Below are 15,970 nucleotides of genomic sequence, written 5' to 3' on the forward strand. Positions count from 1 at the left end.
AAGACTAACCGCTTAATCAATGGAGAAACTCTTACAGTCTTAGTCAGTCTTAGAATATGACCCTTTTTTTTAAAGTTGATTGCCATCTGCAGCCTCAAGATGCAGCTAAATCCTATACACAGCTCTTGTAAAGCTTCATGTGGATTATCACATTTGAGTGTCAAAGCAGTGCAATGCAGATGAATACTTTCTGTTCATTTTGGCATTTATAATATAGCATACATAGAAATGGCTTAAATAGTTAAGAAGAAGCTTAAGGTAGACTACTTGAGTACATGCACATTGCCCTTTCTATTTCCACTGTGAAGAACGTATTTGAAAAAAAATAAAAATAGTCTTCGGATATCGCAGATTTACAGTTTAAATCTGCCGTTCGACACGTAGTGAGGCTTCTGTTTATACTGTAAAGACAACAAAGCCGCTTAAGCTTCACGTAGGCCCGTGGTCAGGGAAGCTGAGGTGAATAGTAGGTTGTTATTGGTTGCGCGCGTGTAAGGAAGTGGGAGCGACCAATCAAACGGCGCGGAGATTTACCACCGCCTTTGACCGTCCCGTCCAACACTACCTGTCAACACGGTGCGCACTGCTCCTGTGAAGGTAACGACTTTTCAGAGTGGTTTTTTCTCCACACAAAGGCAGCACTTTACCGCGACACAAGTGGCTGTAAAAATGATGGAGCACTAATTATCTCATTTGGGAAGGCCTCAGCGGTTTTGTGAACGAAGTTTAGCACAGTTTGTCCCTCCTGCAATTTGCATCGGGTGGACTTGAGGAATGACATTTGTTGCCTTTAACAGGATGGAGTGGCTGCTCCAGCGATGCCATAAAGAGGCTTTCTGCCACTATGTCGTTCGGACCGTCCTGCTCATGTTATGTTTGGTAAGAGCTTCTTTGATTTTTTTGGATTTTTATCACAATTTCTATGTAGGCTGTTTGAAAACATTCAGAAATGTATTTTTTTTTTCTTACAAAAACCCTTCTAACGTCTTAAATGCTCAAATATTCCCCTTTGTACCTATTTGGAGTATATTTGTGCTGGATTAACGGGCATCTATGTATGCCAGCGATGCTGTGCAGAAAAGTAGGACAGATTATAAATTGCTCTCTGCACTCAAGCCAAGGCCCATACTCATTTATCTGTGGCAGACAGTGCCAAATAATAAGAGGATAAATACTCAGTCCAATCCAAACATGACCATGCTTTCAGATGGCATCACTTAATTAAATTGAGTTACAACTTTGCCCCATGCAAAACAACATGAAATATGAAACATTAAACAAAGCTTGTCTTAAAGTATAGATAGATAGATAGATAGATAGATAGATAGATAGATAGATAGATAGATAGATAGATAGATTTGCATACAAGATTATTAGTTGACTTTGTCAATTTAACAATTGAAGGTGTTCTTGTCCTCTTTGCACCGGCAGCTCCTGGTCCTGTCTGTGTCCATGTATCCTGGATTAAGGTCCATAGGGATCCAGCTTCATTCGGTGCTAACAGGAAGTTATGTACCAGGCCACCACTCTCTCCTTGTCATCAACAGTCCCAATGAACAGGCAGCAAGAGACATTGGCAGGTAAATCTCATCGTCTGCTGACAGTGTTATACACTACTGGACCTTTCACCAGTGACTTCTTATGGCTCATGTCAAGAGTTGTGTTGGGGGCACAGCGGCAGCGCGCATGCCCCATGCATTGAGGCCATAGTCCTCATGCGGGCGGCCTGGGGTCCAGCCTGTGGCTCCTTTCCCGCACGTCCCGATTTCTGCCTCTGTCCACTTTCCTCCCTCTATAATAAAAAGGCAAAACTGCCCAAAATAAATCTTAAAAAAAGAAAAAGAAATGTATCTGTAAAGTAGGGCTGTCAGCGGTAATGTATTGATCCATATGCGATGAAGGTCTGAAATGAATGCGTTCGATTCTTTTAAATATTTTGTGCCTTTAATTGCACCGAAGCCAAGCCACCCTGCGTCTCCCTTTAGGCACAGTGGTGGAAAAACAACACCTGTGCAGTGCATCTTTAGATGGCTCATTTCCTTTTAAACAAACAAGCTCCCAGACAACTCAGTTTACAATCTCCTCATCCAACTCCTGTCAAAAAAGAAAACGTTTCATAACGGATAAGTTGTAACATGGATTTAATTCTGTAATTTTGGTGTTGACTGCTTTCATTACATTATTATTTTATTACTACTATCTTACTTATTAAAGTGACTTGAACATTTCAAAGTCAGTCAGCCAGGCCATTTAATGACTTTTCTGTGTAGAGATGAGAAAGTGTCTCGTGTTAGTATTCTCATCTTCCTTGTTGGTATTTTAGCTGCATGTAAATGAGCTCTGTTTATCACGTGTTCCAGGCAAAAAGAAGCCAAAGTGCGAGTGCCAGTTATGTAAATCATCTCCTTCAGAGACACTGGCTCGAGGAAGGGGCAGCGAAAACAGAAAGCTGAAAGTTTATCATCTCGTGCTTGGGAGTATTTTTTTTTTTCTCCCTGTAGTGCTTAAGAGCACTTCGATGAAAGGGCTCAGTTACATGCCGTGATTGATAAACAGCTGGTGGTTTGTTTAAGTGCTTAATTTTTCTTTCCACGTCTGCTCTACTCTTTTTTTTTTCATCCATTCTGTCTTTTTTTTTTTTTTTTTTTTTTCCAGGACAATCATGGAGAGGCGGCTGGCAGCCAGTATTAACATTCTCTCCAAGACCTCCACAATGTAAATCATACTTTGCCCATTACCTTGACTCAACTTCGCTTCTGACGCACAACAAAGCTTGGCCTAGTTGTCATTTCCCTCACATAACACACAAATACATAAACATTGCTGTTTGCCACCCCCTCTCCCCCTCTCTTTACTACAAAGCTAATTGTCAGGGCAGCAACAGGTTGAATGGTTTGTATTTGAATGCATTTTTCAGTTTTTCCATCCCGACAAACTGAGTGGCAGTTAGCATCCAAAGGGCCCATATGTTTGTATGCATGGCTGAGCATTCCTTTTAATGTATAACCACAAAAGGAAGGAAACACACTCAGGGTGGGAGAGGACGGAGGTGCTGCTGAATAGAGGAGACTGTGTTAAGACCTGTTTACCAAAAAGAGTTTTAGGCTAAAAATACAAGATGTGGTTGGGTTAGTTAAGGGGTGAGCGTGTTGATGGAGGTGGGAGGGAGGGGGTGCAGGTTTGTAAGGAACGTGTTTGAGTTAGATCAAGGCTTGTTTAGTGTTGCACTCCAATTCTGACATGTCAAATGCTTCAATACGGGTTCTTAGTTTGTGTGTTCTCCGTCTTTCACAGAAGCATTTATTTTGCTTACAACACCGTAAAAGCCTCTAAGGAACAGTTTGACTGCATATCTGTGAGTCATAGCCAATAATGAATGGTTGGTAAGGTTAGATTGATGGATGTTATCGTTTTTATCAAAGCTTTCGCTAACTTGATTTTAAGGGCTTTGCGTAATGTGCTGGTGAGATCCAGGCGTTGGATACATGGTACAGCTCTAATTTCTTGTGTTTTCTACTTCTTTAGGTACTATTGGAAAGGCGAAATCCAGGATGCAAGTGAAATTCTGATGGTGAGCTGGGTGAGAAAGTCACAATTGGGGTCAACGGGGTTAATGGTTTAAGCACAGGGTAGATATGAAAAGCAGATTAACAACTAGCTCAACTAGCTCTCAGCTAACTCTGGTGCAATACATCAAACGGCAACATTTATGTTTAATATTTAACATGGTCCCTTTACAAATAAAAAGTCAAATAACAAAACATGTTTAAGATGAGATGTCACTGTGTTTGCAGCTGGTGAAAACAAAGACCTCCAGGATCCCGGAGGTGGTGGACTACGTGAGGTGAGAGCTTGCTTTATGTCTTAGTTATTTCACATTGTTGTGAACTAAACATTACATTTCCTGTACAGCTGGTTAATTGATTCAGCTCGGCCAACTATACTGTCTGATTGCATTAAGGCTTCACTGCTGACATTTTCAAACTTGGGCCCTGTTGCGTACTTAAAAATTCACGACTTCCCTTTCGACTGAAGAAATCGAGCATCTAGAGTAGACCTGTTTTTGTTCAGCAAAGGCAATCGCTGTGATCAAACCCTTTAAGTATATATTTATGAAAAGCACAGGTGAAAATGTGTTGGCGTTGCTCACATGTTTTCTCATTGACCGTTGCTGTTTGGAAAAGACTCTTGAATAACCGTAACAGGATTTACCCGCCTCAACTTCAACATTTAAAAGCAGTTTTTTAAAAAACAAATCATTAGTTTTTGTTTATACATCATGGCATTTTAGTTATTTATTTAGTACTGTTAAACTATTGTGTCTGGCCTTACTTGAAATGAAACTCTGTGAGATAACCATTTAGAGTTAGTTATTGTCTCAGTTAGCTACTTGTAGCCTCAAAAAAAAAAAGGTTTCACTTACAACACACAGCTCATTAGTGTTGGGCTATCAGAACACTGACGATGATGAGGACATATCTCTTGTAATCTGACCGCTGTTGTGTTGAGATGCATTTGAAGCTCTTTTTGGTGCTACAATGGAGGAGTCTTATTTTCCTCCTGTAGGCATACTGTGGAGTCGTGTGATTAAAAGCTGCTGCTTCAAGTTAGTTAATGTGTCAAAACACCAAAAAGAAAAAAAAAACACTTCAAGCCCCAGTTGAAGAAAGTTGTAAATAGTAAAACCTAGTAAGTGGTCCTGCTTTCTGTTTTGCTGAAGTGCAATGCATTTCTAAGTATATTCCACTTAGCTTTTTTTTTGTTTCTATTCGAGACATTGTATCGAAGTAGTCTCTTTAAGCAAAGGACATTACTGCATTTCTGATCTTCTGCTCCATTATGAACTTTTAACACCTTAAAGATCAGTTTACTCTCCTTAGAGCCAAATCTTGGGAATAGAATAGAAAGTTTATTGTTTTCTTAAAGGTGTATACAACGAATTTCTGCTGTCAGCCTGAGTGGAGATTAGCCCCCCCCCTTCGCACACACACACACACACACACACACACACACACACACAGGCACTAAGCTGTAACATCTGGTGTTAAAAAAATGAAGCTGTTTCTGAAGTGCAAAATCCTGCAGTTTGTCGAGTGTCTGCTTGAGGCTGGCTGCTGAAACGCTAAAAGTCACACATACACCCTTTTAAGAAAATCCAATTTTTACAGCAGAAATTGACACGTTTACAGCCCGGCTTAAAAACAAAATAGGTTTGACTAGCTCATGCCTCGCACACACTGTACAGAGGTTGAACTCGTCCACTTTGATTTGATGAATGATGTACACGATGAGTCCATGAGATCAAATTACAGCTGCTGAGAGCTTTAGGAATCAGCAGAGAACATAGATAACACAGCAGGTTTATGTAGTATGTGTCAATGCTCCATCTTTCGGTTGTACAAGGAATACAAACCTCCTCTCTCTGAAAGGGCACAATGACTTAAACCAGAGACAAAGTGCAGTGCATCATGGAACAGTGAGTCAAACATTTTAGTGAGGGTGACTTAGCATGCATATAAAACAGTGATTCTCAAAGTGGAGTCCCAGGACCCCCAGTGGCCCACGAACCATAGTTTGGTGGGTCCACGGAATAATTTACAAAAAATTGTAAAAGTGTGCTGTATCATTGAAAAGGCTTATCTACAAACTTGCACCAATAAAAGCTGCTATTTTCTCTAATACTCCTGCCCCCTTTAGTTCTGTGCCAATAGCCAATAGATAAGACTCTGATATGATCATGACATGTCGTCTTCATAGTGCGCAACAATAATTATAAAAAAAACAAAAAAACAACTCGAAGCAAAAAACACCTTGGAGCCAACATTTTCTCAAAGTCTGTAAAATAAATTACTCTGTATCCTAATTCTATTGTTGCAAAGTACTACATAGTACATGAATAATCAACGTTACAATAATGAGGGGGTCCTTGGAAAAATGTCTCACCTGAAAGGGGTCCATGTTCTAAAAAAGTTTGAGAACCCCTGATATAAAGAATATCACGGTGTGTTGATAGTCCAAGTGAATTTGTCTGGCATGTGGAGACTTTCTCCTCAGTCTGTCATTTTATTTTCTGTGTTTTTGTGCCAGTTTGATTGGACAAGCAGCAGTTTTTACAAACTCCTGAGATCAATATCAAGCCCAACTTCCTTCCTTGTGTATTATCTGTGTTAGTGTTTTCATTTTGCCACACCATTCTCTTACTTTATATTTGAGACTATTTGTTCGTGTCTTACACATCTCATAGAAAATCATTTAAATTGCCTTTTTTTTTTTTTTCTTACAGCTAAGCTCTTCAACTTCTCTGACCTGTTTGTGTCTTTGTTGGTCCCTTCAAGGTCTGTCCACCCTTATGCCAACCCAGAAGTCCTCAGCTTCCCTGTGGAGGACGGCAGTCTGGCCTACATGAAATGGATGGATGAAGCCATTCCAGATGACTAATGCATCAATAAAAATGAAAGACAATCTGTGTATGGACCTCATCCTGAATAAGGAAGCTGAGCCATGAGCCCAAGCTGGTTTAACAGCTTTGGATTGAAGAGTTAAGTGAGCACTCTGTTGAACAACAACCATAATATATTTATGCCGTTTGGAGCTCTGACTTTTTAATTGCGCTGTGAAGATTTGATTTATACACAAGCGACAGAAAACACTTACTTCAATCAAATATTTCCATTTGACATTCGACAAATGTAGGCTACCATGACAGGACTAATGCTTTGTGCTGTGGTAGTCTGATAAACACAAATGGATGAAAACATCAACATGATGTGGAAAAGAAGCAAAGGATGAGTGATATAATGCAGTCCAAGTGTCCAATAATGGGCTTGAAAGTGCAATCACTCCCCTTTCTAATGTATTCTTTGCCCACCCCTCAGTATACATAATGCGTATGCATTATTGCACTTTCAACACAGATAACACCTTCCCCTTAAAGCAGTCATCGTTCAGTATTTGCATTTTATTCACCAGGCTTTTTAGTTTGGCTTTTAATCTTTGCGTTTATTTAAGATGTCGTCATTATCATCGTTGTTATCACCTACGGCCTGATGTTGAACACAATGTTGCTCATACTTTAACTTAAGTTGATGTATTTATTTGTATGAATTCCAAAAGATCTTTAAAGCAGTTTTAGAAATCAGATGAGTCTTCCTCTCCAAGGGGAAATCTGAACAATGACACTCAGAGCGACATGGCTCTAGAGCAATCTATGTGTACCTTCAGTTCAATAAAGTATTGATCTGTCAGGCTGCTGAAGATTCCCTTTATTGGTACAAAAGGGGCTGTAAGCAACACACAACTGAATGACTCCCGAACTGTAAGTGAAAGGAGAAAACGGCAAAAGTGCTGAATCTCAGAACTGCTCTGTTCTGGGTTGTCTCAGCGTGAACTGATTTACAACCATTTTGTGCAACATAAATTTAAGCTAAACAGAAGCACTGAGGATAAATTAGCAGAGAGTTATAATCTCCACCCTGTCTTTATCCTGACAAATTATAAAAAGCTTTTTTCTGTACTGTATCATGAAAAACAAATGATGACCTGATCAGGTTTCCCTTAAAAGAACATGTCCTTGATCTCTGCAGTATTTCAAATGCCAATTGAAATGAAAAAAATGAAGGTTGTTATTAAACCCAGACATCACTTGCAGACATGAATAGCAACACAGATAGAGCGTGTGGATTCTTGACGTTACATATACCTATCGATATTTAGTGTTTTGCTGTATTTGATTCCATACCTGTTTTTATCCTGTCAACACAATTTTTAAAAATAAAGGCTTTAAAATTCACAACAAACATGCCAGCACTATGCCACATTTGGGATAATACAGGTCAGACAGCCTTGCATGCTTACCTCATTCTACTAAAATACACACTAAGCCTCAGTCGGCAGAACGCGTTTCCGGCATGAGGCCTCAACAAAAGAACTGCAGACACATTTTAGTTGGCTGTTGTGTCTGTGGAGCCGAAATAATCCTCCTCCTCCAGGAGCTCAGGCCGTTTTGTGACCATGTGAGTGTGTTTTTGTGGATGCAAGCTTCTGCTTATGTGAATGTCTGTTATTTCAATACATTCTGTATGTTATCTATGACATTAATAAACCAATGACATAACCTAAATTTGCACGGGTACTTTTTTCAATTCATTGTTTGCTACAAGAAGCAATCAAATCTTATTCTGCAGTGTGGTTAAATGTCCACTAGGTGGTGGTGTTTCAATGCACAAAACAACACAATAGTAATATTGACGTTTGACTCATGCTGAGTTATTGCAGATTGCTGGTTATTTTTGCAGATATTCTAAAAGAAAATTCTTCTTGTATGATACAACTGCTCGCTTACTGAGAGGCAATTTCATTTTTTTTAAAAGCAGCCTTTCTTCTCTACTTAATATACAATCAGACTCATCCTCATAAGCCTCTATGAAGATAAAAAAAGGAACGAGTGTAATGTGTGTTTTCCATTTATAGGAATTACTATTTCATGGTATTAACAACCTCAATTAACACTGGCTGCTGAACGCCAAATGCATAATTAGTTTTCTCTTCTTATAATCAGACAGTTTGTGTAAAGAGTCGTTCTCGCCTCCTGTTCATTATTTCACCCTCGATCTCTCTTAGTCTGTTAAGACTGTGTCCACAATGTACTCAATCAAAGACTTAATTGGTTGAGGCAAATTAAGAGACATATATTTCAGCATGAATATTATTCAAGTTGTGTAGACACACAGACAAGTGACTGGCTCTTTCCCACCCCGTTTGTCATTAAATTCTCCGTGGGATAGTGAGTTAGGAAGAGGATAATTAAGAATAAGCTGTAGGAAGCAGATGCTGATAACATGCTCCCACTGTGCTATTCAATAAACTGGGAATAATAACACACACGCTCAGACTCGCATGCACAGACAGCTCTCTGACATAAGCGAGGAATTGATGGTGTGCTAACATAGAATTTGATATGAACTTCATGACGATGGAATGGTATCAGAGCAGAGAAATAATATTAAGAAAGGAAGTGTTAAGCAAATATCATGTGTAGAAGGTTACAGCAGCAGTACAGTCAATGGCCTTTTAGGTTTGTTTTAACAGGATGTTATTATCTCTTTTTGATTGAAGTTACAATGGCTCCAAACTACAAGATAATTGTTTTTGTTACGTTAGAAACAAGGTTCCTCCTTTACTAAGAGTTCAATAAATGTAATTCAATTAAACTTACATCCTTTTTTATTCAAATTAATATTGCATTTTCTTGCCAAGCCAAACTGCAATTTTGCAGGACACACCATCTAGATCTGTTGTGCATTGTGTTACTTCTACCAAAGTCATAGTGCTGTAGTGTTATCAAACAGTTTCAAACTAGGTTTGGATGGGCTACTCAAATATGATCATTTAACCTTTTATTAGGCAAGTTTGTCACATGGCAGTCAGTTAAAAGTGTATTATTCTCTGTAGTGTAGAAAAACAGGCAGGTGGAGTACTGATAAACAACAGGTAACCAGCAAATGTGGCAACTCAAATAGGTCAACATGGTAGAAGAAGGAGAGCAACAAGGAGTCAGATCATGGCTTAAATACTTTTAGAGCTGCTCTTGTCGTTTATAATATACTTAGTTTGCAAGAGTCTTGTCGATTCAGTTATGTAACTGATCCAGTTTTTTGTCTATTCCCATGCACACACGAGCTAACAACTAGGCTACAACACAGAGTCTTTTACAAGCGGTGACACAGTTTTAGTATAGCTTTAGGAAGTTGATAAAACAAAATAAGAAAAACCAAGGTGCAACAATCAGGAGTGTTTCTCCTAGCTGGATGATCTTACTGAGGCTTAATCAGTTCATATCCTCCTAAGCTGTGTTAGGATGCGAGGTAAAATGCCTTATAATGACATCCACAGCAATCGCTTATCCTTCACTTTAGTTGTTTGCAGGTGCAGGACTCCAGGAAGAAAAAAAGTTTACTGAAGATAGATAATTCTTCTATTGAAGATACATTTATGTTTTCTCTCCTATAGACCAACAATTCCTTCCTGTGTTTCTTGGTTGACTTTCATTGTCAAATTTTGGTTTTCAGACCAATACTGCAATTTTGCAAGGCAACAAGAGTGAATGTTTTTAAATGGGACTGCCAAATGGAGGTTTTCTACTGTCATTTCAAAATGTGCATATTTTTGTCCGCTGCTGTGGCTTTGTGAGACCTCAGGGGCCCACTACTGATCTGGTGCCCTGGTTATTGCTATTACGAGGTTTTAATCACTCAAACAAAAGATGGGTGGAGCAGGGTGAATGAATTGAAGGTAGGAGGAATATTTTAGCAAAGAAGGTTGACTAATTGATGTGTGTGTGTGTGTGTGTGGCTGCTATTGCAGGTAGAAAACTTATTTGCTGGGTAAAACATGATTATGCATACCAGGGCTGCTTCCTGGGGTAAATGATGTACTTTTTTTTTATTTGAATGCATATTTTAGAATAAAATTAACATTGTTTTACTTCGTTAAAAGTTTGTTCCATGTTTTTCCTTTAATGTGTACTCAATGGTAAGCCCTCCTAGAAGATCCAGATGCATTTTTTTTACGTTTAGGGTAATGATAAGTTTCCTTCATCGATGGATCATCTTATCTGTCATGAAGGAGAGAATTAAGTTTGGTGTTACTGCAAGGTCCGAGTTTCTGCTCCAGGCTGCATGGAACACAACTATAAATGTACAAATGTCTGGCACAATTGGCAGAGAAAACAGAAGACATAGACAAATACACATTTGAGAGCCTAATGAGAGAATAAGTTAAGTGCCTTATGAAGCGTAATACATTTGCCATTTATACATTGAACTGTAAATTCCTATAATTGCCCAACTTTACAGCAGAATTCAGCAAGTCCTAGTGCAAAATATATTGGTCTCTATAGCTGATTTGTCAATCATGACCAACTCATGAGCAATTTTTGATAAAAACAAAACAAAAAGTATTGGCAAAGAAAGGAAAAAATTAAAATCTTCTTAAATGACATTACCGTTGTACGTATAATTGGGGGCGTGGTCACTTTGAGTGACAGAAGACTGCCGTGTGCAAAGTTAACCCGAGGCTGTTGGAGGTGCTGTCGCCTGTATTAGCATTACCAATGCAACTATAAGTAGATATAATATGAAACGCTTTCCAGTTAATTGCGCTGACACACCGTCAAGGAAGTTTTTGCTTCGTATTTTTTTGGTGAGTGAAAGTCAGGTCGTATTTCATTTAAATGCTACTCGCAGGTGTTGTGTGCCATACCTGTGTCATGAGCACATTAGATGTTTTAAGTTTAACACGTCCGTTTATAATCTTACTAGCTAGCTAATGAATTAGCTTTGTCGTGTTGAGTGTTAGTATTTACTGTATATTAATTACAAAGTCAACCATAGACTGTAGGACGCCATAAGCGGAAAGATGGCTGCGGCCTCAATTTGAAAAAATCAAAGGCGGTTGACCGTCCTTAAAATATCTGTGAGCTAAATTAGTTGAAAAAAAAAAAAAAGATTTAAATTATCTCAATTTGTGAACACAAAAAAACACAAGATAGTTATAGCAATTTTTTTTCAAACTCTGATCGATAAATATAGATTTTTTTTTCATATAAAAGGACCTTTCAATTATCTATTTTTTTCTTTCTTGTATTTAAAAAAACCGTAAACTAGTTCGTTAGTTAATATTGAGTCTTTTCTAATCTCTTATATTGGACGTAATTGTGTATTATTTACCACCACGGTGGTATGTAAAGCAGTGGTGCGCACAGTGGTCAGGATTTTATTTGTTGTCTGGAAGACTTGACATGTCCATGTCAATGATTTTTACAGGAGTGAAATTGCACAAATAGGCCTAATAATCTATTCATAATTTAGTAAAGTTTTTAGTCAGTTTAAATTTAGGATAAATAGTGGAGGATTCATTTTATATATAAAATATGATCATGGGAATCAAAGATTTGATATTTAAGTGGAAGCTCACTATCCCACGATTTTGAAAACCCCTGGTCTGTAGGGATTTTTAGTGAAATCCATGGGGATAAAAAGTACCAGGGCTTGCTTAATGACAAGCATGTTCCAATGCTTAATGACATCATGGGTGGGTTTTGAAAATAGTATACTCCTCAAACGATAAACTGAAGACTACATACACACATAGACACATACACCAGATCATCTGGTTCTACTCAAGTGACAAAGAAGAATCTGAATCATCTTTTTAGTGGTGAAGGAAACCATGATTAAGATTCTCTTACTAATCTATCCAAGAATAGACTGGTGTTATTTTCAGTCAAGTCAAAACTTCGTAATTATGTTTTCAGCACAGAAGTGAGTAGAGTACAAAAAAACCAACATTTTGTTAAGTTTGAGGCGGTGATCAGGAGAATTGTGTGAACTGATTGCTTTTTATAATTATCCAGTAAAACTTGCAAGATCTAATACAGTAGTGTTTTCTGAATGACTTATCTTTTCTCATGTCCATGGTGGCATTTTTCCATTTAAGCCTGTAAATTCCCATGAAGATAAGATCTCACACATCCAAACAGATGTTGTGGTACATGTAAGCTTTGAATTGGCTTAGCGTTGTGTGTGTTGCAAGGTTACACTGACGGGAGGGGAAGAGTAATGGCTTGGTGCCTGACTGAGTAAGCCTACACTAAAGGTGATTGCTTTCTTTCTCTCCTCAGAACCTCCTCTTTTTCAACCTCTCCGGATCCCTCCCCTCCTCCTGTTCCTCCTCCCTGCGTGCGCCTCATAAATCACCATCTGCACTGCATGTGCTTTTTGCGCGAACACGAGAATGAGAGAAATTTAGGGGCGAGATCGGAGTGCACTTGGCGGGGTTATAAAGAAGCTCTCTCCACCCCCCCCCCCCCTTCTCCAATACCGCCCTCCTCCTGGCTCTGTCGCTCCCTGAGCTGCTACGCGGACGCCGTCATCAAAACACACAGCGAGGCGTGCTGGAGCGCTCGCTAACTGCAGCTTGTGGACGCACACACAGTCTCACAGTGGAGCCAACATTCAAGATGCAGCAGCAAGATAGCATGTCTTCTGATTCCCTTTCAGGTAATGTAAAAAAAAAAAAAAAAAAGAAGATGTGTCTTTGTTATCAATCCTCTTTACCCGCATAATTATCTGTTTTGTTTTTTTTCTCTGTTAGGTGTCACATGTTTTTCTTGTTTCTCTGCTCTTCACTCTCCCTCTATGTATTCATCTGTCTATTATGCGTTTTCTGTCCGTGTGTTTTCCTGTTAACATGCCCGTGAGTACATGTGTGCTGTTTTGTAAGGGGTGACAAACCATGATGGCAGTGCTTTCAGAAGTGCATGAAGGTAGAGTAGCTCCTGATACTACGACTGCCTCATCTTAACCGCAGCTGTGAAAAGTACATATCGGCAAGAGACTATTGCATTCTTCTGACCTACATACAGTGACAACGCTTGTGCTACTTGAGCTTGTTTTTCTTTCATTTACGCCGTCTGCAGTATGCTACAGCTGACTGTAAAAAGTGTTGTTTCAGGGTGTTGTTCGGGGACAGATTTTGCACACAGAGTGCTTTGCATATGAAACATGTAAAGAAGAAGAGGGCGGGAAAGTGAGCGATCAAAGTGACTAAGTTGGTTTGTGAAGGATTGGAAAAGCCTGTCAAACTATGCTGGACTGATTCTGTGAGGGCTGACCGCTGTCCTGGCTTCTGAGGACAAACCTGCCCGAGTGCTGAGCTGGGAGCCAGTTATGTAACTTGCTTGAGTGGAGTCGGTTAACATTTTTTACCCACTGTTAAAAAAAAAAAAACAAACACAAAAAAAAAGTAATTGAATTGAAAGTTTGGTTATACTGGTGAGAATGATTGCATTTTGAAATCGTGGTCGTCATAAAAGGAGCTTGTTTATTCCAGCGTTGCACTGCATCAGACTCATTAAGCTACTTAACAAGAGCCTGGGAACAAAAACAAAAAAACAAAAAACCTGAGAGCAGCAAATAATACGGCTTTGTTTGGTGAAGGAAGTCTTTCCTCTGGTTTCATTTCAACTCTGAAGGAGTTCAAGCTAAACTGAGGTTTTGGGCTTCAACAACAAGTATCAACAACTTAGTGATACGCTTCTGTTTTGACTTTGCATTTATGTCATTTTGTTTGTTTTGTGCGGGGTGGGCTGTGTCAAGGTGGTAATTTCCCAGCATGCTTTGGTTTTGCATTGCTTCAGACTGTCTGAGGAAACGATAATCTTTGAAACCACACAAACACAGGAAAGGCTACTTTTGCTGTCATCGTGACGTTAGACTTTTCCCAGTAAGAGAGTTTTGAATCTGGCAGGGTTTCTTGTCTTTGAGGTGAATATTTATCTCGAGTCTTATGATTGTCAAACGAAAAAATTTTTATTTGCCCCCTGTTCCTGCAAAACGGTTGATACAGTTTGATAGAGACAGGTGAATCAATCACATTCAGATAGAACTTTGTGGTATGACTTCTTTTTTTCCCCCCGTAGCGAATCAGGCCGATTCGATGCCTCTTCTGTGAAATGCTTTTTATTTCCAGGTGTTTTTTGGGGCTGCCGTTTGTATTCTGCAACCTACTCTGGTACGCTCGTCTTACTCTCTGTTGCGTGCCAATGTTTGAGATGCGGGAATAAATTAGTCATGCTACTGCTTTTAGTTGCCACACCCTTTACATAGAGTTTGCATCAGATAGTGGGTTCTTTCAGGGTTGGACGCTGCAAGATGGACCCACTGCAAGAAGACTCAAGGGTAACACTCCTTTCTCTCACCCTGCCTCTCTCTTAGCGTGACGCTTGTTTGCCCTTTGGAAAAAGCACTCCAGGTTGGGAAAGTTTTGGATTTAAAAAAAAATAAAAAATCCCTGACTACTATTTCAGAGTTCCACAGTTAAGCTTTGTTGGTTTTGACAGAAGAAAATACTGTGACTTAACAGTCGTGTTTGGAGGAAGTCGGAATCTAATTTGAATTTGAGTTGTTGTGCCTGCCTCCGTATTGCCCGTGATTTAGTGACACTTCAAACATTACGCTCTCGTTGCAGCTCGTCGTCCGTCGCCCCACACTGAGCTCCCGGGTGAAATCATTAATCAGTAAAATTCTGCAGTTTAAGGTTTGAGTCACGTCACTGACGTTGCTGCTCTTAACCCTTTTATAGGGCAAGTGACTATTTTTGGTCGTTTCCACAAACATTTACACCTCAGTAAGGTGGAGAAGCATGTGATCCTCACTCAGCCAATCAGAAGAGATCACTCTACGTCACTGATCCTGCTATTGTAGCATTTGAACCAAATATGGTAACTTTGTCAGTGTTTATCACACTTACATTGTTTGAAAAATGTTTTAACAGAAATAAAGTTCTGTTATGTCCCTGAGTAACACTATGAGGTTGAATTTTTTAATTTTCAGTGTATTTCAGTAATATGTGAGCAAAGCTAAGGACACAGAGGCACAGCTCTAAGGTGGTAAAGACGCACAGTTTGCCTCATGGGCCGCTCCGACAGATGGGCGTTATTCGTAGTGCAGTCCCAGCATGAAAGGAAAGGAATCATTTAGCCTCGAGTGTGTTGGATTGGCCTGCAGCAGCGACAAGAGCAGGTGGCCGGCGACGAGCCTCACACAACGCGTGTGTGAGCGGCAGACAGAAATGTGAAGGTTCACAGGAAGTTAATGTGAGGGGGGGGGGAGAGAGAGAGAGTTTGACCGGCTCGAGAAGTGACTCGTTGACAAGATGATGCAGAGAGGTGCACAACGTTCGCCAGCATATTCTGTCCGTTAGTTATGTCTGCATGCCTCTCTGCCTTGCCATGCCTTTCCATTCTCATGACAGTACACTTTCTGATTGCCTTGGCCCGTTCTCCACAACAGTTTGGATACAAAAAAAAAAAAAAAAAAAAAGTATTAACCAGAGAGCCAGCTGCCCTGAAGAGAACTGGCAGACATTTCCTCAGATTTGTGGTATTTTCCTCCAAGCATGAAAAAAACAA

General features: G+C 39.6%; 2 protein-coding genes across 16 annotated transcripts in view; both read left to right on the plus strand.

Annotated features, from left to right (window-relative positions):
• Positions 1-333: 333 nt before the first annotated feature.
• On the plus strand, positions 334-6,462 carry LOC306837234 (protein CutA homolog). 9 transcript variants are annotated; one of them, XM_079364822.1, is made up of 7 exons: positions 334-597; positions 798-879; positions 1,432-1,580; positions 2,656-2,715; positions 3,526-3,580; positions 3,795-3,844; positions 6,336-6,462. In XM_079364822.1, the coding sequence occupies exons 2-7, from the start codon at positions 799-801 to the stop codon at positions 6,436-6,438; spliced, it is 498 nt and encodes a 165-aa protein (XP_079220948.1). In that variant the 5' UTR covers positions 334-597; position 798; the 3' UTR covers positions 6,439-6,462. The 9 variants fall into 9 exon arrangements, with proteins under 9 accessions (XP_079220948.1, XP_079220951.1, XP_079220953.1 ...); XM_079364825.1 differs by lacking the exon at positions 334-597 and adding an exon at positions 5,430-5,476 and having other exon boundaries at positions 604-879; XM_079364827.1 differs by lacking the exon at positions 334-597 and adding an exon at positions 5,430-5,476 and having other exon boundaries at positions 604-879; positions 3,526-3,571.
• Positions 6,463-11,099: 4,637 nt separating this feature from the next.
• Positions 11,100-15,970, plus strand: part of LOC306837233 (disabled homolog 2-interacting protein-like) — a 148,031-nt gene continuing 143,160 nt past the window's right edge. For all 7 annotated transcript variants that reach the window (XR_013780895.1, XM_079364809.1, XM_079364817.1 and 4 more), the window contains exons 1-2: positions 11,100-11,199; positions 12,680-13,058. Coding sequence is in view for 6 of the 7 variants with exons in the window: in XM_079364809.1 (XP_079220935.1) it covers positions 13,019-13,058 (40 nt within the window). In the remaining variant the exon portion in view is untranslated. The remainder of the gene's footprint in view (positions 11,200-12,679; positions 13,059-15,970) is intronic.

Source organism: Symphodus melops (assembly GCF_947650265.1).
Source record: "Symphodus melops genome assembly, chromosome: 16".
Taxonomy (NCBI): domain Eukaryota; kingdom Metazoa; phylum Chordata; class Actinopteri; order Labriformes; family Labridae; genus Symphodus; species Symphodus melops.